Below are 25,633 nucleotides of genomic sequence, written 5' to 3'. Positions count from 1 at the left end.
TTTTGATGTTTTTAGTATATTTAATAAAAGTCACCTTTGTGCTTAGAGCCAAGTTTTCATTCAGAAATAAATTATTTAAAAATACATGAAGTCTAAAATTTATAAATATTTTGTGTTTCCAAAAATAATATTTTAAAAATCTATTTTAAAGTTCTATCTTTAAAATGTTTGTATCTTTATCATGCTTTTATTTTTAACATGTTCTTTTCAAAGTTATCATTTTTTAATTTTATTGTTACTCCATTTTGAGTCTTAATGATAAACGTAAAATTAAGATTCATAGTTTTTTTGTAGTTCGGATTTCTATTCACTGCCTTCTACCTTAAAGTCTGAAATGTGCCATTACAGGTCTTCTCTAATCTTCCTCTTTCTGTCCTTTCTGTATATTTCTAAAAGGTGAATTATTTTCTTCTTATTGTTTTTCTTTTTTCAGCAATGCGGCCACTTAGCATGTCTCACAGTTTTGACTTGTCAGGTAAAAAAAAAAACAAAAAAAGAAAAAAAAGAAAAACACATTCAACCTGACGTGTGTTTTGTGGTTTCTGTGAAATACATTTCATCTGCTTGTTCACACATGTCAAAAAAAGAAAATTGAAAGGCTTCTTCTAAGCCATGGTCAGTAAAATAAAACAGTCTGCTTACTTGAAAACATTATACTCTTAAAACTTAAAATTGTCGCCTACCACGGTCGTGGAAAACCATTCATTACATCATATTTACAGTTGGACTGTATGTCTCCCTGACCATATAATGGTTGTGATCCCTCTTGTCTGCTTCTCCAAAGCAAGGATGCCTTAAGCGATAGCACAGCGGGTAGGGCGTTCGCCTTACACGCGGCCAACATGGCCGACCCGAGTTCGATTCCTCTGCCCCTCTCGGAGAGCCCGGCAAGCTACCGAGAGTATTCGATATGCCAGACACAGTAACAACAAAATCTCCAATGGAGACGTTACTGGGCCCGCTCGAGCAAATTGACGATCAACGGGAGGGCCTTTACCTTTACCTTTACCTTTACCTTAAGAGAATAGAAAAAAATTTTTTAAAAAAGGGGGGGCTCGGAAGAGAGTACAGTGTATGGTATGTTTGCATTGTTCACAGTCAACCCAGGTTCGAGCCCCAGTATCCCATATAGTCACCTCCTGAGTGTGACTGGGTGTGGCCCAAAATTTTTAAATAAATACAATTTTTAAATAAATATGATTTTTTTTAAAAAAACAGAGTTTGGGCAGTATTTTCTAAAGCAGTACCTTGATTAAAGTAGCTAAATTAAAAACTTTCAGCTGCTTCCAAGGACTCTTGTGCCTTGGCTGATAAGCCAGACTATTGTATTCCTGTTCAATGTAAATGAGATAGTTACAAGTGATTCTGAATGCTGATTGAGAGTATAAAAACAGATATCAAAATTTCTCACCACAGGAAAAAGTATTTAAATATAGTGATTTTATTTATTGCAGGGATCATTTAATATATACACAAATATCAAATCATTATGACATATAACTGAAAATAATGTAATAATTAATATCTACTATAGCATAATGTCAAAGATGAAGCTGTGGGGCTGGAGCGATAGCACAGCGGGTAGGGCGTTTGCCTTGCACGCAGCCAACATGGCCGACCCGAGTTCGATTCCTCCGCCCCTCTCGGAGAGCCCAGCAAGCTACCGAGAGTATCTTGCCCGCATGGCAGAGCCTGGCAAGCTCCCTGTGACGTATTCGATATGCCAAACACAGTAACAACAAAGTCTCCAATGGAGACGTTACTGGGCCCGCTCGAGCAAATCGACGATCAACGGGAGGGCCTTTACTTTACTTTATAGCATAATAAAAAGAGCATAAAAACAAAAAATATAATGCCTTTTTAAATTTTAAACAAAATTTAATTTTGTTCTCCAGGTGAATAATGCAAATTTAGACAACCTCTCCTAAATCAACAGATTTATAAGTAACTATTAATGACTAGGTATAATTTGTAAAATCAGCTTTTCTAAATTCTTTTTAAGCTGTGAGTAAATTTTTCAAGAGATATTTTGTTTACAATTCTTTATTTTGGAAGCCACTATGATGAAAGTAAAATTTGATAATATTTTCTTACAAAAAATTTCTCATATTCATAAGATGTCTCTTAAGAATGAAAGAATTAAAAAAAAGAGTTCAAAAATTAAAGAGGTACAGAGATATTAACGTATTTCTTGCGCACACTGACCCTGGTTTTAAGAACTGCCAGGAGAGATCCCTGAGCCGGAAGATGTGGCCCAACTCTTCTTCCTCCTTCGCCCCCACAAAAAAAAAAAGATTGGGGGAAGAGGGGGTTGGTTGAAGAGGACCAGAAGTGATAGTACAGTGGGTAGGGCACTTACCTTGCACATCGCCAAGCCAGATTCAGTTCCTATACCTCATGGTTCCTCTGAGTACTGCCAGAAGTGATACCTAAGCACGGAGCCAGGAGCTTGAGCACAGCTTAATGTGGCTCAAAAAACATAATAATAATTTAATAAATTATAAAATAATAATTTTTAAAACTGAGAAATTAGCAACATATTTAACATACAGGTTCATATTTAATATCCAAAGAGGGCCAGAACAATAGTACAACAGATAGAGCACTTTCTTCTCATGTGGCTAACCCAGATTTGATCCCTGTCACCCACCATGGTCCCCTGAGGACCACTAAGAATGATCCCTGAGTGCAGAGCTAGGAGTAAGCCTCTTACACTGCCAGATGTGATCTAAAAACAAACCAAAAAAATATTCAGAGAGTTCTAGTATCATATTGTACTCTGAAAACTTGTTGTGCGTGCTAACTAATTATTCCATGTGCTAAAGTAGTTTCCAACTGTATTTTTAAATTTCATCAGGTCTTGGGCATAAATTAATATTTATACTTCAAAAATAATCATATATTTTATAGTCCACTATTTTTAACTGACCACCGAAGAGCTTTTTCTTTTTTCTTTATCCATTAATTTTTTTTATCAACCATTTGCAGAATAGCCTTCTAAAAATTTTTCAGTCTGAAATAACTTGTAATGTTTTAAAGTATGTTATTCCAATCTCTAAAGTCTATATTATAGACTATCTCTTCTATCAAAAATGTTTTTATCCATTGGGCTGTACAGGAATGAGTGACTGCCTCAGTACTTTGACTGTTGGCTGATATAAATTAGACACAGATGGCTGATCTAGACAGTTTGCATGCTCACATAAACATTATATGTAAGTATGTTTTGTGTTTTTGTAGGTTATTTGATACGTTCCATGTTGGAAAGAAAGCTTTTGGTGTTTAACCTCCTTGATGTAAAGAAATAGCAGATAATTTTCATTTGCTTTCATTGTTTATCATTTGCTAGAATTTGTACCTTAATATACTTCATGATTTCCACATACTTTATTCTCAACTTCTTGTGCTACTTTATGTTTTCATTTTTGCACTGTAATAATTGAAAAGTTCCTAATTATAAATGGAAAATATTGATATATTTTCTAAATTAAATAGAAAGATTGGACTACATTTTTCCTTTGATTCTGAAAATTTAACAAATAAAATAGTAAACATTTAAACAAATTAAACAACATAGGGACTGTCTCAAAACTTAAGTGTAGAGTAAGATATCATGAAATATGTTCTACTCACATATGTGTTAAAAAAATTACTTATCAGTGGAAACTCCTTAAAACTTACTCAACATTTAAGGTAAGTATAATTTATTTTTCTAATGTAATTATTAAATATACTATAATATGTATCCATCATATTTTTCTGAATAAATAAGGTAGCATTTGGTTTATCTAACAAAGTTATACCATAAAATATTTTATATGGTTATTCATTTTAAATTTGAACATGAATTTATGTGACTTCCGCAGTCTAGCATTTTAATATTTTGCTTACATATAAATAGGTCTGGGCTGGAGCGATAGCACAGCGGGTAGGGCATTTGCTTTGCATATGGCCCACGCGGTCGACCCGAGTTCGATTCCTCCACCCCTCTTGGAGAGCCCAACAAGATACTGAGAGTATCTCGCCCACACGGCAACTACCCATGACGTATTCGATATGCCAAACACAGTAACAACAAGTCTCACGATGGAGATATTACTGGGCCCGCTCGAACAAATCGATGAACAATGGGAGGACAGTGCTATAAATAGGTCTAGTTTTGGGCCAAGGAGTTAGCACAATTGGTAGAGCACTTAAATAGCATATGCAAGGCCTTGAGTTTCAACTCTCAGTACTGATGGTCCCCATAGTATCTCTGGGTTTACCCTAGTGGCCCCCCAGAGTACCACAAGGTACAAAGCACTACATTGCCAAGCTTGTGTCTCTAGACTCTGAAATTCCCCAAGAATCCTAGGTAAGTGCCCAAGAGCTGTGACCCCTATCAAATATATATATATAGTATTTTTATATCAAATGCTATCATATTGAGGTCTATATATTTCAAATGTTTCTATCTCTTGCTATATTGAGTAATAAATAAGGATTTATTCATTAGACCAGATAAATACAAGTACTTTAAATATTTTGATAGCTCTTTAAAATATGTTCGGGGCCAGAGAGATAGATAGTACATTGTCTAGGGTGTTTGCCTTGCACATGGCTGATCCAGGTTCAGTCCCTGGCACCCCATATGGTCCACTGAGCTCATCAGAAATGATCCTGGAGTAATCAGCCAGGGGTAAGCCCTGAACACTGCTGTGTGTGTCCCAAAAACAAAGAGAGAGAGAGAAGAAAGATTAGTGTATCTGTTCTAATTGCTTAGTATGGAAAAATAATACCAAAATGTGTATGTATTATGAACTGTTCTAGTTAATTTTACATAAAATTGTGAATTTTATTATAAAAATATCTTCTTTTCTTTTCCTTCTTACCTCCTTCCTTCCCAGCTTACTTGATGAAACCCTTCCTTTACAAGGACATATTCTTTTTTCTTTTTTCTTTTTTTTTTTATAATTTTTTATTAGTGAATCACTGTGAGGTGCAGTTACAGACTTACGAACTTTTGTGCTTGCGTTTCAGTCATACACAAGGGCATATTCTTCAACTTCTCCATTTCTGAAAAATAAGGAAAAAATGTCAATGTTGATTTTTGTTATATAGACCTGAGAGGTAGCACAGGGGTCAAAGCACTTGATTGGCTTGTGGGTGACCTGCTTCCCTGACTTGGTTTTCAAGACCGTTCTAAGCACTGCCTGAGTATCCCCCAGAATCTCTAGGCATGTCCCAAAAGCCAAAATTTTAAAAGTTTACATTATTCTAAAAATGTCAAGGAAGACTACACTAGAATATACTGATAACACTGTTTCCTGGAAATCCACTTCTTATACTTTAAACATCTATCCAGCATATGTTGGTAGGAAAGTTACAATAAATAGAATATTCATAGGTTTTACAATAGCTTCAATTAAAATGCTTCTCTTCAGGGAACATTAAATGTGTCTTTTTCATTTTAGTTTTTAGTGTACCTTTACCTCCAATTAACAAGCTTCATTGTACATAGACTGTTCCGTGTACAAAGATGAGTTTGTGTTGCTGTGACCACATTTTTCACTTTATTAAGAATTAACCTGATAATAATAGTGTTAATTAGAATATATTAACTAATAACTATTAAGCTTAATCTGTCTTTAGCTTTCTCCATTTGAAAAACTGAGGAAAATTAGTCCTTCTTCCTGGACGATTATAGACTGTACATAGCACAGAAGAGGAACCTTTGGGGTTAATACTAGAAAATACTCACTTCAGCTCTAACTCACGCTAATGTGACTGGTGAAATTATTCGGAGCTTTAATTCATTACATGAAAATGGATATGAGAATCAGTGTTACTGATTGCTAACATTTTTTTTGGACCAACCTATTTCACACAGTATATAGTATTTTACGTGCAGTTTTTAATTCAGTTTTCATTTTAAGCTCATGACTGCTATTACCCCATTGAATGTATAAGGAAACAAAGAGGTTCGGTAACCATCTTGGGTAAAACAATTAAAAGTAGAGGAAGACCTTGAGCTCAGACCTTCTGTACTATAGTGGACTCTGTATGCTATACCGTTTACTCTATTCCTTATAGTGGTGCTCTACCACTGCCCTGTATTCCGTAATACTGTGTACTCTACCCTGTATAGTCACAAATCACTTAAGGACAAAGATAACACCTAATGTTTGTTAGGTGACCTGTCATGCCAACATCGTGTGTAATTATATAAACAGAGGTGGTACAGCCTGCTGTATACCTGTGCTGTGTGGCACAGCCTTGTGGCACTACTCCTGAGTGTAGTTCATCACTAACCAAGAGGTCCAGGGAAACAGACTATGTGTGCTGGACTTTACTCTGTGCTACACTGTGTGCCCTAGCTTGAAATCCTAGCTGCTTAAAATCATAAGGGTCACGTGACTGAAAATCTGGGTTGTAGAAAATTTTAGCTTGAGTAAAATGTTTCTCAACATGCAACACGCAAAGATTAAAGTGAATTGTATAATGAAACAGAGATGTTTCTGGCAGGGCAGTGCTTGCCCATATTACATTTCCCAGGCAAAAAGGGATCCAAAAGAAATTTTGTCTGCACATCATATTCTGTAGTCTGTACTTTTTTACTATATGCTATGTAAGCTCTATTTTTTTTTTGTATTTTGTGACTCTAATCTCTATTCTTTACTATATACACTGCCCTGTACTCTATACCTATAGTTTTCAACCTTTAAAGGGTGTATTTTTCAACCTTCTAAAGGTTCTCAACTATGAATTCTTGCTCTGTACTGCTACATTTTTTTTATCTTTTTTTCTGTATTGCCTTTCCATCCACATATGAGCTTTAAGTCATTTAAATCAGCTTTATCATAAGGAATGTGTTATAGATTCTTTGCAATTCTTGTTAAAGGCCTGTATGATTTATTTTTTGTTCTTTTTGGGTCACACCTGGCAATACTCAGGTGTTACTCCTGGCTCTGCACTCAGGAATTACTCCTGGTGGTACTCAGGGGACTATCTGAGATACCAGGATCAAACCCAGGTTGGCTGCATGCAAGGCAAATATTCAACCCGCTGTACTGTCACTCAAGCTCTAAATGTCGTCTATAAGAACTTAGACTTTTAGGTACTCTTGACTTTTAAATTAAAGTATGTTTAAATCTTATATCACATGTCAAATACATCTTTGTGTCATCTCTTTTATCCACCTATCACTGGCTTGTCAGAGGAAAAGTACAACTACTAGCCTCTTTGGGCCTCTGGAAAATAAACAAGTTGGAGTCAGTTACTCATGAGGTTTTTTCTAATTTTGAATTCTAAATCTACAAATGTAAATTATTCATTTTAAAGTTTTCTTTAATTGAATCATAAATTAATGCCAAGCACACATGTTTCATAGATACATAGTTACTTTGTCAAACTCCTGGGTTGTATTTATATGACATAGGTATCCTGACCAACCTGGGTTCGATTCCTCCTCCCCTCTCAGAGAGCCCAGCAAGCTACTGAGAGTATCTTGCCCTCAGGGCAAAGCCTGGCAAGCTACCCGTGACATATTTGATATGCCAAACACAGTAACAGCAAGTCTCACAATGGACACATTACTGAGCCCGCTCGAGCAAATTGATGAACAACAGGAGGACAAGACAGGACAGGGTATCCCACATCACTTGATCATCCAAGGTCAGGACCTTAAAAAGGGCCATTTGGTCCACTGATTATCTTTCTTGATTTAAAAATTTTAAGAAGCATTCATCTTTTTCCTACCAGATGTAACTACCCCTGAATCTCCAAAGAAAATTGCGGACTCCTCGGTGGTGAATGGAGGTTTAACAGCCCAAACAAAAGAAAATGGGCTAAGTGCAACCCAACAGGTGCCTGGACAGCGGAAGAAGCTCCTCAAAGCCCCAACTCTGGCTGAACTGGACAGCTCCGACTCTGAGGTGAGGCCCCTGCCGGGTCAAGGCAAGTCCATTTTATCAATCACATCACTTCATCTGTTGTAAAGCCAGCAAGCCAGTTTTTCTTCTTTACCTAGTAGCTTTGTATGTTTAAGTAATAGCTATGTAGTAAATATTAAAAATTAACTGCAAAGTAAAATCGTCTTGATTTTTTCAGTTGTTAAATTTTTATAGTGACTTGGGGCTGGAAAGATAGTACAGCAGGTAGAGTACCTGCCTTGCATGCAGTGACCCAGGTTCGATCCCCAGCATCCCATATGGTCCCCTACCACCACCAGAAGTAATTCCTGAGCATCACCGGGTTTGGGGCCACCCCCAATCAATAAAAGTTTAATGGTCACCAGTGACCCAAAAACTTCACACCTTTCTTTAGTCCTTAGATTATCTAATCAGCTATTTTACCAGACTGAAAACTAACCCACTTTGTTACCTTACAAAGTAAATTTTTCCACTCTTATGTCTACTATTTGTCCAGTATTTCATTCTAATTTTCATATATTATTTAACCCAACCCCTATTTTTAAACATTTAGTTGGCTTATCGTTTTCTCGCATTACAAAGAGCAATGATGTTGTGAACATCTTTGGAATTATTTTTCAGAGTACTTCCAGAAACTGTATTTGCTAAGAGAAAGAATGTCATTTTTTTAAAATTTTTTATTAGTGAATCACCTTGAGGTACAGTTATAGACTTAAAAACTTTCATGCTTGCGTTTCAGTCATACAATGATGGAGTACCCATCCCTCCACCAGTGCCCATTTTCCACCACCAATGGTCCCAGCATCCCTCCCACCACCCCCACCCCGCCTCTTTGGCAGGGCATTCCCTTTTGCTCTCTCTCTTCTTTTGGGTGTTGTGGTCTGCATTAGAGTTGTTAAGTGGCCATCATGTTCGATCTGTAGTCTACTTTCAGACCACATCTCCCATCTCAAGCGGGCCCTCCTAGTACCCTTTACTTGGTGGTCCCTTTGCTAAGAGAAAGAATGATATTTTATGTTCTTAATATGTCTTGCCAAGAAAGCTATAATGCCTACTTTAATTTGTAGGAGACACATGCAGAAATGCTCAGCCCCATTGTATGGGCCAGATGATTAGCTGCTTGAATTTTCATTCTTATTGATTTCTAGATACATTTTAATTTTCTCATTGATCCAATAATTATTGAACTGTATTTTATTTTATTTTCATATATTTGAGGTTTTCCAGCTTAATTTCTCTAGTTTTATAATGTTATGTTATGATCAAAAAAGGTAGTTGCTAGGATTTTAATTTACATATCCCACCGTATGTTCTATTCTGGATACTGTTCAAGCATAATATCTGAGAAAGTCAATAGCCTCCTTTCAGGAAAAACAGATTTTAATTCTTGTTAAGAGAGTTAAGTGCCCAGTCTGACCTCTGAGAGAGTTCTGGCATCCTTCGGCGATAGATTCACCTTTGGAGAAGTACCTTTGCAAAGAAGCAGCGGGAGTTTGGCAACTTCATTACAACTGGATCTGGTTAAGTTTTACTGTCAGGACATAGAACTAGAAAAGGACTCCGTGTGAGAGGCTAGTACAAACAAGCAAATTTCAGACAGCAGACCAGGTAGTGGAAAAGACTGATGTTCCAGAGAAATCAGAGAACTATCTCATCAGATTGATGAGAATAGATGTACAGCGCGATTACCAAGAAGGAACTCACAGACACTTTTTCTCAGGAGATCTGATCTCTAAAATTCCCGTGTTTCCCTTCTGGATGTCTTTGGGACTCCTCCGAGTCAGATACAAATCCAGGAAGATTCTTTGTTTTTATTCTTTTCTCTTTTTTGCGGCCACACCCAGTGGTGCTCAGAGAGCTTATGCTCAGGGTTCAGTCCTGTTGCATTCGGGGGATCATATGGGATGCCAGGGGTCGAGCCTGGGTCAGCTGTGTGCACAGCAGATGCCCTAACCCTTTGGACTGTTGCCTGAAGATTCTTTTTCAAGAAGTCGGGAAATTGGTTGCAGATGCCTGAGGGGATAGGTAGGACCGAGAAAGCGAATCCTGTGTGTGCTGGAACTAGGCAGCCATCTAGAACTCTTCACTCCTACAGAATCACTTGCATCTCACCAACTGTCCCAGCACAGGCTCTCTGCACTTCACAGCAAAGAGCAGATCAGGAGGCATAGGTGGGTGGAAGGATGTGTCTCAGATCTCTGTAAACTGGACTTAAGAAATGTATTTTGCAAGGTCAATATGATAGGACAACAGGAAGGGTGTTAGACTTGCATGCAGCCGACCTGGGTTCAATCTCCAGCATCTCCTATAGTTCTCTGAGCCCACCAGGAGTAATCCGTGAGCACGGAGTCAGGACTCAATCCTGAGTGTGGCCCCTCCCCCCCCCAAAAAAAGGCCTTGTAGGGAAGGTTGGCTAAAGTATGGTTTCTGCTATTTAAATTGGGGTAGAAAGGATCTCTGAATTACTTAGGAAATATTATGTCTGGTTACATTTTCTTTTCCTGAGAGATACTTTTGAGGGGTCCAGACCTTGAGTGCAATAGGTAGGACATTTACCTTATGTGCTGCCAACCCATCTTTGATCCCCAGCATCCCATATGACCCCAGGAGTGATCCCTGAACGCAGAAACCGGAATAAGCTGTGATAAGCTTTAAGCACTGTCAAGTGTGGGTCCCACCATCACAGAACAAAAAGACAGACATTCTTCTCCCCGCCCCCCTGCCCCCACTTTTTGGGTCACATCCGGCGATGCTCAGGGGTTACTTCTAGCTCATACACTCAGGAATTACTCCTGGCGGTGCTCAGGGGACCATATGGGATGCTGGGAATTGGCCGCGTGCAAGGCAAACACCCTACCCTCTATGCTATTGCTCCAGCCCCAAGAGAGACATTCTTGACCTTACTTCCTTTTGACCTTCAGAAAGCAGAAAGAGATCTCTGGTTCCTTGCTAGATTTTCTATAGATTAATGTGACCTGCACCATGCCTGGGGCAGAGGCTTTACTAACATTGCTTGATTTTTTTTTTCTTTGTGGTGAGTACATGTACTTGTTCAAATCTTTCTTGTTTAAACTGTGTGGTTTACACAGCCTTTTTTCTTCTGTTCTTTGGCCAGATTATTTATGTTATAACTTACTTCAAGTTAATACCTTCCAACATAGGTTCTAAGTGAATTTTTAGTGATAGCTAATTGTTAGGTCACCTTAGTAGTAGGTCAAAGAGAATTTTCACTGTTTATTTTTCACTCATAAATTAATACATTAAAATAGTTTCCATCTGTATTTAAAAATATTTAAATGAAGGTACTGTTGAAATGTTCTCTCATCATATAGCAGGTAGTAAAATTTGTGTACTAAATATTGTACTTCATTTTGGTATAGTCTAAAACAAATTAAGGTTTATTACTGTTAATGGGAATTTAAATTTTATTTTGCACAATGATGACTTTTCTAGATTTGTATGCATCATAAGTGTTTATAAAAGTGTTTAATAGTCCCTTAATAATAATATTAGCCAGCTGATTGCATGCCAAGAAAAATACAGAGCATTCTGAATGTCTTTTCACATCTAATCCTATTAATCCCATGGAAAAGACAGGAAACTATGGTAAGAAATTTGCCGTGTTATATCACATTAGGAACAAAGTCATGACACAAACTCAGACATGTCTAACTTTGGATTCCTTCGGGTTTGTCTTCTACTCGCCTTAAACTTTTTTTTTTCGCCTTAAACTTTTGACAGTGCAGTTTGTCACCTTAGGTCACAAATAAATATCTAAATGTTATTAATTGGCATGGAAGCACTAATGTTGAACATTGTTTCTCTGCCCACCTCCCTCAGGAAGAAACTCTGCACAAATCAACCAGCAGCAGCAGTGTATCACCCTCCTTCCTCGAAGACCCTGTGCTGGAGACCATGGCCACAAAGAAGAGTAAGTGCTCAGGCAGATACCTCAAAAACAAAAACACTTTTCCTACCACAGGAGATTCAAAAGTATCTTTTCATTAGGTATAGAAATAACTAACCCCGTAACCTCACTGATCAGAAGCAGAAGTAGGTATTTCCCTTAGAGGACCATCAAAAAATAGACATGGCGGGGCCGGAGCGATAGGACAGCAAGTAAGTTTTTTGCCTTGCATGCGGCCAACCCAGGTTCAATCCCAGGCATCCCATATGATCCTCCAAGCACTGCCAGGAGTAATTCCTGAGTGCAGAGCCAGGAGTAGCTTACCCCTGAGTATTGCTTGGTGTGACCCAAAAGGCAAAATAAATTAATTAATTAATTAAATAGACATGGCAGTTGGAGAGGGGACATCAGGGACAACAGCTAACCTAATTTTAAAAATAGATAGGAATGTTAGATCGTTTTCCCAAAGAAGATAAGAGGCCAGTAGTTAACATGAAAATTTTCATCTAGTATCTTTAATCATCAGGGAAATACAAATCAAAGCCATAATTAAACATTTCCTCAAACTGTTAGACTTGCTGTTACTACAGCTAACAGAGAAATAATAAGTACTGGCAATGATGGGACGAAAAGGGTCCTTGTGTACTGTTGATAGGAATGGAAATTGGTGCAGTGCTATGGAAAACGGTATGTCAGGTTCTCAAAAAGTGAGGAGAGATACCATCTGATTCTTCCCTTCTGAGTATGTTTCTGTTGAAAACCAAAGTACAGGGAGACATCTCAGTGGGTTGCACACATGCTCAGCCTGCAGGAGGCGGGGTTCAGTGTGTTCCCAGCAATCATGTGCATTATATGGTCCCCTACCACTGCTGAAAATGGTCCCTGGGAACTGCCAGCTGTGACCTAGAAACCTAGCAATGCTCAGGGGTTACTCCTGGCTCTGCACTCAGAGATTTCTCCTAGCAGTGCACAGGGTACCGTATGGGATGCCGGGAATCAAACCCAGGTCAGCTGTATGAAAGGCAAATGGCAAATGCCCTACCTGCTGTACCATCACTCCAGCCCCAAGTTTTATGTTTTAAAAGGAGGAGAGCTCCCTGGGAATGTGGCTCAAAGGGCTAAGGGCATATTTCAACTGTAGGAAGACCACATATCTTCCCTGGCACTGCATGTCCTTAAGCCCCACCACGAGGGATCCATGAAGACAGAGCTAGGAGTAGCCTCTGGTCCCCCAAACAAAAATTAATGAAAAGAACTGGACAGAGGGTGGCTTAGTGACTGAAGGTGGCTGCCTTGCAGGTGTGAGGTCCTGAACTTGATCCCCAGTGCTGCCAACTGCCTGAGCACAGTCCTGGCGATCCAGCACAGTTCATGGTCTCTGGTGCAGGACCAGACAGGCATGCCCAGCACTGCAGCCCAAGGCATTGTCCCAGTACCAATCTACAGATGTGTGGGCATTGCAGCCTGTAGTGCAACCCCTGATGGGCCTGTGTGTGAGCACCACAGCAGCCTGCAGTGAGCCTCCCTGTGTGCAGACCCAGCAGCTACCCTAGCGCTGCCAACCCCAGGGCAGCTCTGGTGTGGGTACCATTTCTCAATGAGTACATGAGTACCATGACTGAGTGTGCAAACGATACAACCAGATGTCTGCTGCCCCCAAAGGGAAAGGACAGGGAGAGTAAATGATCAAGCACGGGAAAGGACAGTATACTTGAGAAACCTTGGTGTCATTTGGGAGTCTTTTATGTTATACAGAATTCCTTTGGTGTGGCTGGAGCGATGGCACAGCAGCTAGGGTGTTTGCCTTGCACACGGCCAACCCGGGATGGTGTCTCAGCATCCCATATGGTCCCCAGAGCACCACCAGGAGTAATTCCTGAGTGCAAAGCCAGGGGTGATCCTGTGCATTGCCGGGTGTGACCCAAAAAGAAAGGAAGGAAGGAAGGGAGGGAGGGAGGGAGGGAGGAAGGGAGGGAGGGAGGGAGGGAGGGAGGGAGGAAGGGAGATTCCTTTTGGAAGGGGTTGGGGGTCAGTACTAGAAATCAGACTTAAATCCACAGCCACCCATGAAAGCAAATGCACTGCTGTGCCACATCCCCGGCCCCCAGATTGCATAGTTTTCTATGGTTTTTAAAGTACTGTCTGAGACTGTAGTTTTAGATAATTCTGGGGAAAGAAGTGTGAGGGGATTTTTTTATGCAGAAATCAGCACCTACTCATATTGTATATTTATGTAAGAATTTGACTATTAAAAACATGGACTGGGGCTGAAGCAGTAGTACAATGGGTAGGGTATTTAAATGTCCTGCACACAGATGACACAGGTTGCATCCCAGCACCCCACATGGTCCCTGAGCATTGCAGGAGTAATTCCTGAATGCAGAGCCAGGAGTAACCCCTGAGCATCATCAGGTGTGACCCCAAAAAATAAATAAAAACACAACTATTTCCCCTTTCACCTTCTCTTAGCTATAACAGATTTACCTTGCAAAGATTGTTCCATAACAACTCAACAGTCTTTTTCTAAGGAACTACAATCCTTTTGTTGTTGTTGTTGTTGTTGTTTTGCCCCTCTGTTCTCAGGGTTTACTCCTGGCTCTGCTCAGGGATCACTCTTTATATGTCACATATATCACATATAGCTAGGACTATATGCGGTGCTGGGAATTGAACCCAGGTCAGCAGCCTGCAAGGCAAGCATTCTACACTGTACTGTTGCTTCAGCCCTAAGGGATGACATCTTTGTGTACCTCTTCAGTGAAATAAGTGCTTCTTCTTGGTGGTGTTTGTCACAAATTTTAATGGGTTTCCTATTAAATTAAAAACCTAAGTGTTTTATTTTGTAAGAAAGTGTATTTTGGTTTGGTTCATTTCATTCATTTCTCTAGAGCCTCCGAAGTTCTTGCCCATATCATCAACACCTCAGCCTGAGAGGCGGCAGGCACCCCAGAGGCGACATTCCATTGAGAAGGAAACCCCCACTAATGTGCGACACTTTCTGCCACCATCCAAGCAGAGCTCTCGGTCTCTCGTAAGTAATCCAGAGACTGTGCGGCCATTTTCATATCTACCGGCTGACCTGGAATCACTAGTTTTCTTGAGGTGGTAATTAAGAGTCCAAATCTTTCAGAGGTTAGAATGAATTTATCTTATCTGGTTTAATAACTAAGGAAATACAACCCTAAGAGCAACCAAAATGAGATTTAACTGTACTGTGTGCCTTTAAAAAGTACATTTTGTTTGCAGAAGACTTTTCAGTTGTGGGAAATATTAAGTGCTTTCTTCCTCTCAAAGAATGTTAATCTAGTTAAAATATGTTAAAACGAATCAAAAATTAAAGTCTGATTGTAATTGTTTCAAAGAAGAAATACTTAGGGAGAAAACTGATATTTTAAAACCATTTGTATTGTTTTTAAGGAAGTGTTTATTGTGGAGATAGACTACAGCAGGTAAGCGTTTGCCTTGCACATGACCAACCTGAGTTCAATCCTTGGCATCCATATGTTCCCCCGAGCCCATCCCGAGTAAGTCCTGATGAATGTGGCCAAAAGAAGAAAGAGAAGAAAGTATTTTTGCACTATTACGGCCAAACCTGCTGCATAGTTTGGTTGGCAGGTTTTGCCATTTTTCAGACTTCTGGATTTATGTAGTGGCTACTCATTTCTCAGGACAGTGGGATAGAAAACACAAGGGCCTGCAGGGGCAGTCAAGTTGCCAGACAAGGAAGTCTGCAGAGATTTCTTTGGTTGGCTCAGTTGGCTTCTTAAATATTTTCAGGTGAGATGTGAGGCTTTCAGTTGATAATTCTGCCAGCAACCTAATATTTGATCTGTTTCAGCTTCGGGCTAAAGAGATACTATAGCAGGTAGGGCTCTTGCCTTGATCGCAGCTCACGGAGGTTCAGTCCCCAGTATCCCATTTGTTTCCTCGAGCACCGCCAGGAATAATTCCTGGGTGCAGAACCAGGAGAAACCCTTGAGCATCACCGGGTGTGGCCCCCTCCAAAAAACAAACCAATTTGTTTAAGTGTCATCTAAATAAGAAACAAAAATTTATTTAATCCATACTTATAGGCTGTAAGGAATCACCAGGAGTTCAAGCAAAGTAATAACTGAAATCTGTTGGAGTTGCTGATAGCAAAGCTCCTAAACCAACTGGATCAGCTGAACTGCGAGAATGCTTCCAGGACCCGGACATGGTGCCTGGAAATTCCTGGTTAGATTAATGATTGGTAGTCACTGGTGGTCGGGTTTGGAACTTGGGATGTTGATACCTATGGAATCAAGACAAATAACTGATTGATTGGTAATAATGGAACCTAGACAAATAACTGATTGGCAGTATCCCTTCCTCAAAGCAAAAGGAAATTGAGTGACTGTTGTAGAGATTCTGTGTTAGAGCGGAGCTTAGAGTGTTAAAGTTTCATCAGTCATCTTTTCCCCCCAACAATGTGACATGAGAACTAAATATGTCATGGTATCTCTGATAGAATTCCCCAGACTCCTAATCACCAGAATACTGCTATTTGTGAAATATAGTGTCAGTGATTTAACAACAGGAAAACAGAACTCTCATGAAACAAATTCAAGCTTTAAAATCCAAAGACTTTTTGTAATATGAAAGTTACTGCTTTAGCACAGGATACAAGAAGCTAGAGAGATAATCATGGGGTTAAGCTACTTGCTTTGCTTATAGTGACCCCAATTCAGACCCTGGAATTACATATGGCTCCCCGGGTACTGCCAGATATCACCCCTGAGCAAAGAGCCATGAGTATCCCCTGGGCACTGCCAGGTGTAACCCAAACCCACCCTCAAAATAAGAAATAAAAAATAAAAGTGTCTAAGAGGCCTTCGTATCTTAGAGCATCAGCCTGGCAAGTGTGAGATTTTGAGTTTAAACTCCGGTGCTGCTCCATGCCAAAGTGAACCTGAAAACTCCAGTGTCTCTGAAGTCCTTCTGTTTCCATAATCTCAGTAATTCAGACAACCTCCTTTTCACATGGTTCTTCCTAATCAAGAGCCACATTCTTGATCAGAGGGATGGCTTTTCTTTTCTTTTTTTTTCTTTTTTTGGGTCACACCTGGCGATGCCCGGGGGTTACTCTTGGCTCTGCACTCAGGAATTACTCCTGGCGGTGCTCAGGGGACCATATGGGATGCTGGGAATCGAACCTGGGTTGGCCGCGTGCAAGGCAAACACCCTACCCGCTGTGCTATCACTCCAGCCCCAGGGATGGCTTTTCTTGGTAGCCATAAATTCACATCTGTTTTGTGTTCCTCTAGCTTGGTAAGTATTATTTTTTTCAAAAATAATAAAAATCCTGTTCTCCATACAGTTATGTTCCTGGTCTTGTGGTCATGACATCATTCTTAGGGTTAGACTTAAAGTTAAAATTATTGGGGCCAGAGCAATAGCATAGTGGGGAGGGTACATGCCTTCCACATGGCTGACCTGGCTACAATCCCCAGCGTCTCCTTTGGATGCAGTCCCCTCACCCTACCAGGCATGTACTCTGAGTGCAGAGCCAAGGGTAAGTCCTGAGCACCGCTGGTTGTCACCCAAAAGCCAACCAAAGAGAAGTTAGTATTATTAATGAGAGTGCTGGAGAGAGGACAGGAGCAAGCCACTTGCCTTGTACACAGCAACCCAGATTCGATCCCTGGCATCACAGTTGATTCCCCTAAGTTCCATCAGGAGTGATTCCAGAGCACAGAGACAGGAATTAGCCTTGGGCACCACCGAATACAGCCCAAAATATAGGAAGGAACTGTCAGATCAACTGCAAAAGCGTTTCTGTTAGTAAAGACAGATACCCGCATCAGAGGCCCTTGATGTAAATTTCCTGGCAAAAAGGGAACTCTGAGTTGTTGGTGGTTGAGTTGTGAGTCATTTTTGTGAACTCTGAGTGCAGAGCCACTATCATTTCGAGATGACCCACTATCAGTCTGCAGTCCCAGAGAAGGGTCCCAGTGACCCGATAATCGGAGGCCTCTGTCAGCACTGAATGTAGTTGTGCCCCACTGGACCTGCTTCCCCCATGTGTCACCAGCTGAGATAGAGCCACATTCTTGATCAGAGGGATGGCTTTTCTTTTTTTTTTTTTTCTTTTTTTGGGTCACACCTGGCGATGCCCGGGGGTTACTCTTGGCTCTGCACTCAGGAATTACTCCTGGTGGTGCTCAGGGGACCATAAGGGATGCTGGGAATCGAACCTGGGTTGGCCGCGTGCAAGGCAAACACCCTACCTGCTGTGCTATCACTCCAGCCCCAGGGATGGCTTTTCTTGGTAGCCATAAATTCACATCTGTTTTGTGTTCCTCTAGCTTGGTAAGTATTGTTTTTTTCAAGCATGGTAATTTAAAAAGTTAACTGAGAATTTAGGGGAAATGATCATTTATTTATAATCCCTTCCATGAAGAAATATCTTTGTTATTTTACATTTTCACTTTTTATCAACTCCCTTTTGTTGGGGTAGTCTAAATATAATCCTTTTCATAATGAGGTGAAATGGTTGAAGGTAATTTGCCGTCTGAGTGAGTGGCAACTTGTCTTTCGCTGGAGGAAGAAAATGACCACATGGGATGCATTCCCACAGTTGCCTCTGACCCCATCCATCCCAGCAAACCCCATGTTATTAGAGATTCAGTGTTCACAGTACAGATAAATGAGTAGGAGATAAATAGATGAGGAGAATATGCAGTGGATGTCTCTGCGTGTGAACTCTGAGCTTCTCTATGAATGACTTCCTGGTTGGATTGCTGGTTTATACATTGGCCGGAGATATAAATGCGTCAGGTGTGGAATCTACCATTCACATTCTTCATTGTGGTTATGTTTTGTTTCCATGCTGTGATCATTGTTTTCAGGTCTCTTACGTTCAGTATTATTTTCTCCTTTTCTTTTCCCCCTGCCATTTTCTTTTTCCCTTATCTATTGTTCAGGTTCCTAGGATAACCAGTGTATGGCCACGGACGCCTTTCCGACCACTTTTTTCTGCCATACAAACAGCTTCTCTGCTGAGCTCTCATCCTTTTGAAGCAGCCATGTTTGGGGTAGCAGGGGCTATGTATTATCTCTGTGAGAGAGCTTTTACCAGCAGGTGGAATTCCTCAAAGGTTGGCCTCTTTCCACTGGTTCTGGGAATCACCTCCTTCTCTCTTTGACAGTGATACCTCAGCTATTGCACTCTGCAAGAATTAACAGCTTAGATGGGCACTTCGCTTCTGATCATTGATTCCAATCGTCTGTAGGATGCATAGATCACACCAGATCTCAATCGAGAGGAAAATAACTTTGAAAGGACAACAAACTCAAAATGCAGCATTAGATCAGAGAGACCAGAGAAATTTGTTTCTTCGCACAGCCCAACGATGCAACAGTAGGAACGCCCTCACTCCCTCTCCTTGTGCAGGCCACGTGGAGATCCTGGGAGGACCTTCACCCCACGGCTCCCCCGATACAGGAGGAGCATGAGCTCCCTCTTTCCCTGGCACATGGCCTCCTGCCAGCCAGGCAGACGCAGGGGACACTCTGTTGCCCACCAAGCCCTGCTCTGCCCGCCTCCCGCACACTCTCCTCCAGGCCTGTGCGTTGGTGTACACGGTGTTGGGGTCTCCAATGTTGGCCCCTGAGGGGCCAGACCGACTTGCTCTGCCCCCCCCCCCAGCACCTCTCATAAAGCTGTGATGGTGTTTTTGAGGCTGTTTTTGTGGTTTCTTGTTAGCCCACCTCTCAGTAGAGGAAAATCTACTTTCTTTTTTTATTTATATGGGGATTTAGGGTCTTTAAAATGATTCTGCATTTCTCATTGTTGGTTTTGAGATTTTTATTTTTCATACCGGACTTATTTTTGAAGAAATCATCATAATCTCTCCAAACACGGGTGAAGTCAAACCCCCTTTATCCCACCAAAGCTTCTCTTGTGCCCGTGTCGTGCATTCTCCTGAGAGCGCTGGCAGCAGCCTCACCACCTGCCCAGTTGCAGGCCTGCCTCCAGGGTCCCAAGTGGAGCTTAGACATATGATTAACCAATGGCTGGTTTCTTAGTTATTCCTTCCAACCCATCAAGGTGTAGAAGAGAGATTCCGAATGTAAGATAGACAACAAATCCCTTTCTCTGTCCCAGGATGTAGGGTAACTTCTGATTGTTTTGCCATTTTAGATGTGGTCCAAGGGTGATGCAGGGATGGCCTTTAATCTCCATCACTCACCTGCCATCACTAGAAATCTGCCAACAGTTTCATTTTTATTATTGATACTCCCCAAAGAGAGGTGCCTGTGCATAAACTCTACATATTAAAGAATCCCCTGTCCATATTTAAGTTAAATTTGAGAAGAAAAAAAGCAGCATGCTGGAGTTGTTTCTGTTTACCCCTGCTTCCTTTTGGTTCATTAAAAATTCAGAAGACAACTTTGGATCATTTTCTTTGGATAATTTTCAAATGTCTGCTGCTTATTTATGAAGTTTTTGCCAATCAGGAGCATTGTAAAAATAAGTTCTAGAGGCACATGATGTACTCCTAGAACATATTATAACCTTTATTAAAATGCTTTATGATGTAGTTTCCCTTTCCTAAATTGGGGAGTCATGTTGAAGCACCACGAAGCAAGGGAGTTGCTGTCATAGTTCGTGTCTGGCTGTGAAAATGACCTTTAGTGCTTGGGTTGGGAGTAACCAAGTCCAGGATAATAATGAGAAAAGGACTTTCATTTTTAAAACTCCAGATGCTTTCTACGTCATGAAGCAATAGCTTCTAAGTAAGATCTGTTAAGGTTTAATTTAGTTGGAAGAATGTTCAAGTAAAGTCTTTGTCATTTAAAAAAATAAGGAAAAGTATACTAGCAATCGTTTATCCTTTTCTTTCATGTTGCATTCAAGATTTGTTGTCCTTGGAAACGCTCCAGAATTAAAACATTAGCATTTGACCTGGTGGAAATTAATAAAGAGTAATCTGCTTGAAATTTTAAAAACAACAACAGAAAATAATAGGAACCAAAAAAAAAAAATAAATCTCTGACTTCTTACTGAGGTCTGTGCAATACTGAATTTACATTTGATTCAGAATAAGTTGAAAAGAAGCTTGACGAGGCTCTTTTGTGACCAAAGACCACGTGTGGAAGCATAAGTATGTACAGATTTACACTGAGTGCAGGAGACATCCTGCAGCTAAAAAGGATTCCTACTCCAGTCTACCTGAAATGTTTACCAGCCAGGCATCCGTTGTAAAGTTATTTGGTTGGTTATTTTATTCCTACAATATTTTGTTGCTGTTAAGCAGTTTTGTCCCATAGCTACCTGAAAACTTACCACAATCATACTCTCTTATGAAAACAACTAGGAAAACATATTAAATAAATTTTAAGAAAAACATATTAAATAAGTGTAACACAGAGAAAAGCCATGTGTCAGATTTTTGTACCCAATCTAGCACATGATTTTAGTGGTGTGACCTTCACACAGGCAATGATCTTTCCCACTGGGCACTACTGCCCTCTTCTCAGGATTGCAAAACAGAATAGACAGTGGACACATTGATTGAAACTTTGGCCTTTGAGAGAAAAATTTGCATGATGATATTTTAGAAAATATTTTCAAAATCTTAGAACAAAAGATTTAATCAACATATACAAAGCCTTTGTCTTAAAAATCAATTGCAGGATTTTTGTAGAAAGCATTTTAAAGCAAATTCTTTTTTTTTTTTAAGTTAGCTTGAATAAGTAAATTTTATATTGATTGGTTGTAAGGGCCAGTAGTTCTTCAAACTCCTTTTTTTTATTTATTTCTTTTAAAAAATTTTTTTAGTAAATGCTAATGTTTGTTACATCTGCAACCTAGATTTGTTTTTGTTTTTCTCTGATTGAAAGACAGAACTGAATGTTAAAATTCCATAAACTGCATTCATGGTCATATGCTTTCACTTGGCTTCTTTGATTCCCGAATGCCTGTGAGCAGTGCTATTGTGTGTGTGTGTGTGAGTGAATTATAATGTGTTTGTGCTGAGAACATTAAGTTTCAGTGTCACTACACCACAATGGCCCTTGTGAAGCCTGGCAGGGTACAGAAGCCCTCGCCTGTTCTGTCTTTCTCTTAGATCCGCCAATCAAGTGCAGGGCCGGATGGGGAGCAGATGGGCGTTATTCAGTGGGATCGGTTACATCAACATCTTCCTCAGCTGTTTTTAGGGAAGCCATTAACATGAAAGGGCCAACATAAATATTTATTGTGAAATTCTGAGTTTTTCCACATCTCTCCAGTGCTGACTCTGCATGTAGCACTTGTAAAAAAGTAATAAGAGAAATCCAGAGCCGGGCAGGGTGTAGGGACAGCCTCTTGGCTGTCTGCTGTGCCAGTCGTTACATTTTCCAGTCTACTCAGATTGTTAGGATTTTTAAAGATGTGCTGATGTAACAAGCCACTGAATAATGCCCCTCAATATAAATTACTAACCTTCTTTCGGCTATTCTGGGAACCACACACAATTTTTTTAAAAATCAGTAAAGCAACCAATGTGGTAGATTAAATATAGTAAGTGTAGATGCTAAGTGATACGTATATAGTAAATAACCCAGTATTAGGTAAAGTTTTTGTGAGTAGTCACAGGAATAAAGCTGACATAAATTTGGTTGAGAACAATAAATTTCATTTCAAAACTTAAATATATAGATGAAAAAATTGTCTGCTTAATATAATACAGATACTTGAGGGAAAATGTCTAAACAGACATAAAGAACTTTCATTTGCTGGAAATTTTGAAACCCTACGGTGGTTCACATCATCCTCAGGAGTTTCCTGCCATCTGTTGTCTTAATGCAGTTAGGAACTGTGGTCCCCAGAGTGAGCCGCTTGCTCCCAGTGTTACTGGGAAACCTCTTTTCTTCTCTGAAACTACTAACCAAGTATTTGATCTGAAGGGAAGTTTTGCAGTGCCAGAAAAGGGAGCGTGGAAAGGGTCTTATTCATGTGGAACTTTGAATTTCAGGAGGAATTCTGCTACCCAGTGGAATGCCTCGCTCTTACTGTGGAGGAAGTGATGCATATTCGTCAGGTCCTGGTGAAGGCAGAGCTGGAGAAATACCAACAATATAAAGATGTCTACACCGCCCTGAAAAAAGGAAAGGTAGAGCTGATTCAAGTCAATCCATGGCAGGATGAGGGAAGTGGGCCGGTCAGGTGTGGGCTGAGCTGTCTGCTCTCCAGGTGGTACAAGATTTTGTGGGGATTCTAGGAGATAAGAGGCAGATTCTCTGGGAGCTGGTTCCTGTTTTGCCCAGGCTCACAGAAGCAGGATTTTGTCTCTAAGAGACAAATAGCTGTGGTAGGTTTAAGGCAGCTATAAAAGGGGCTGGAGAGATAGCACAGCGGGTAGGGCATTTGCCTTGCACGCAGCCGACCCGGGTTCAATTCTCAGCATCCCATATGGTGCCCTGAGTGAGCACCGCCAGGAGTAATTCCTGAGTGCAGAGCCAGGAGTGACCCCTGTGCATCGCTGGGTGTGACCCAAAAAAGAAAAAAGAAAAAAAAAGACAGCTATAATAGTAATCACATGCCTTTATGAAACCACATATATATATATGTATATATATAAGCATATCTTCAAAGATCTATAAAGAACTTGAGAAACAGACTCCCAGATCTTTGGGTTGCTTCCATGACCATGAAACCCTGAGAGCCATTGGTTCTCATCGCCTTTAAAGGTAAAATAGTAGGGACCAGGGTATATGTATGTATACCATATACCATATATTTATCTTATATATGTAAAGCCCTGAGTTTGATCCCCAGCACTACAAAAATTATGAGAAAATTTGCATCAAATTTTATATAACCACTCTATAATTACCAAAGTTAAATAGAAAAATGAGATTTCTGAATTTTTTTCCTCAGGAGTTTACTAAATTTCTCCAGTTTATAAATAGAAAGTATGTTTAAACACGCACATTAAAAAAAAATAGCCATTGGCAATGCCATTTTTCTTCGTTTTAAATTTGTATTTTTTAGCTCTGCTTTTGTTGCCGAACCAGAAGGTTTTCTTTCTTCACCTGGTCGTACACCTGTCAGTTCTGTAAGAGGTAAGGTTCTTCAGTAATTGGTTTAAAAGCTAGATTAACAGTGGTCAGAGAAACTCATCACCTTTACTGTTTCATCAGATACTACTTTATTATTTTTCACACAAAACAGTATTTGGTATGATAATTGACGTTTTACTCAATTATTTACTCAATTTAATCAATTTACTCAATTATTTACTCAATTACTCAAGAGACAAGAAAATTTCAAAGAGTTTTCTTAGAAAACTGTTTTATAGACTGGTTGTCCTTTTGGCAACTCAACAGTTGCATGACTTTGTTCCATTTAGATAGTAAAACCAGAGTTACTTTGCAGTTTATTGTAGAAATTCAAAAGCATGCAGCTTCTCTGACCCTCCGTGGCATCCCTACTGTTATGCTAAATGATCCTTCTGATTTTCAATACAGGCCGGTGTGCTCACAGTGCTGCAAAAAGGTAAGCTAAGCTTGTTGGCATTCTCGGTCACATGGATTTAAAGGGCAGCCTCTCTGGTAACACAGCTCATTCTCGGTTTGATTTGGGATAACAGATGCGGCTGCCCTCCAAGCCATATTCCACTCTTCCTATCTTTACATTGGGACCTTCTACCTTGCAAAGAGGGGAAAGTTCTCTGAGGCCCGAAAAGCCCTCCTCCAGCCACCATCGGCCCCTTCGGAGTATTGCCAGGTAAGGGACGGGGTGGTCTCCAGAGCCACCTCTGAAAAAATAGAGGTGCTGGTTTATCTTAATACAGTTGTGCGCAAATTTCTGAAACTTCTCTAAAGGTAATGAATTAATAGTGTCTGACTAGTACCTTAATACTTTTCCCTCCTTCTTTAGAAATAATTAACAGGTCCTTTAAAAGTCAGTTTTAGGGGCCAGAGACTACAGCAAGTAAGATTCTTGTTTTGCACACAGCCAGCTCAGGTTCCATCCCTGTGACTTCATCTGGTCTCCCAAGTCCTGCTATGAGTGATCCCTGAGCATGAGTAAGCCATGAGCAGAGCCCGGTGTGGGCCCACACACACACCCTGACCCCAAAAGGAAGAAATGAATAAAAGTCATCTTTAAAACTGAACCTGTTTTTAGTGGAGTTGAAAATTTATAAGAGGGGCTGGAGTGATAGTATAGCAGGTAGGGCATTTGCCTTGCATGCAGCCGACCTGAGTTCGATTCCCAGCATCCCATATGGTCCCCTGAGCACCGCCAGGAATATTCCTCAGTGCAAAATAAGGAGTAACTCCTGTGCATCGCTGGGTGTGACCCAAAAAGCCAAAAAAAAATTATAAGAAATTCTAGGAGTTAAGGATACAGCTCAACATAACTTTGATGCTAGAGAGAGAGCTCAAAATATGAGCACTTGCTCTGCCAGCAGAAGGCTGGGATTTGATTACTCCAGCACTGCATGGTCCCCTGAGCAATGTCAGGAGTGGCCCCTGAACACAGTCTTATCTTTCCTTTTCAGTTTTGAAAGAAAATCTGTTTACTTCTGTCTTTTCAGCAGTCTGCAAGATCTTTGAGTTAACTTCCCTGTCCTAAAGGCAGAAATATAGCTTTGCATTTCTACAAAAGCCAGCAATTTTCAAAAGAAAAGGGCCTTTGCCTTTGATGCAGAATATAGTTAGCACTGGCCTTAAGAAAGACAAAAGCGGGGCTGGAGCGATAGCACAGCAGGTAGGGCGCATTTGCCTTGCACGTGGCTGACCCGAGTTCGATTCCCAGAAACCCATATGGTCCACCGAGCAACTGCCAGGAATAACTCCTGAG

The 25,633-nt window shown here is 40.3% G+C and overlaps 1 protein-coding gene across 4 annotated transcripts in view; it reads left to right on the top strand.

Annotated features, from left to right (window-relative positions):
- Positions 1-25,633, top strand: part of SPIRE1 (spire type actin nucleation factor 1) — a 91,315-nt gene that overhangs the window by 61,116 nt on the left and 4,566 nt on the right. Inside the window, exons 7-15 of one of the 4 annotated variants that reach the window (XM_056126684.1) lie at positions 434-475; positions 7,741-7,913; positions 11,751-11,841; positions 14,706-14,848; positions 18,762-18,935; positions 22,800-22,937; positions 23,819-23,889; positions 24,295-24,322; positions 24,417-24,553. In XM_056126684.1, the coding sequence (XP_055982659.1) occupies positions 434-475; positions 7,741-7,913; positions 11,751-11,841; positions 14,706-14,848; positions 18,762-18,935; positions 22,800-22,937; positions 23,819-23,889; positions 24,295-24,322; positions 24,417-24,553 (997 nt within the window). The remainder of the gene's footprint in view (positions 1-433; positions 476-7,740; positions 7,914-11,750; positions 11,842-14,705; positions 14,849-18,761; positions 18,936-22,799; positions 22,938-23,818; positions 23,890-24,294; positions 24,323-24,416; positions 24,554-25,633) is intronic. The other 3 variants (XM_056126685.1, XM_056126686.1, XM_056126687.1) reach the window with 3 other exon arrangements.

This window comes from Sorex fumeus, unplaced genomic scaffold (assembly GCF_029834395.1).
Source record: "Sorex fumeus unplaced genomic scaffold, SorFum_2.1 ptg000063l, whole genome shotgun sequence".
In the NCBI taxonomy this organism is placed as follows: Eukaryota; Metazoa; Chordata; class Mammalia; order Eulipotyphla; family Soricidae; genus Sorex; species Sorex fumeus.
The sequence above is the reverse complement of the archived record's forward strand: the minus strand, read 5'-3'. Positions and strand labels throughout refer to the sequence as shown.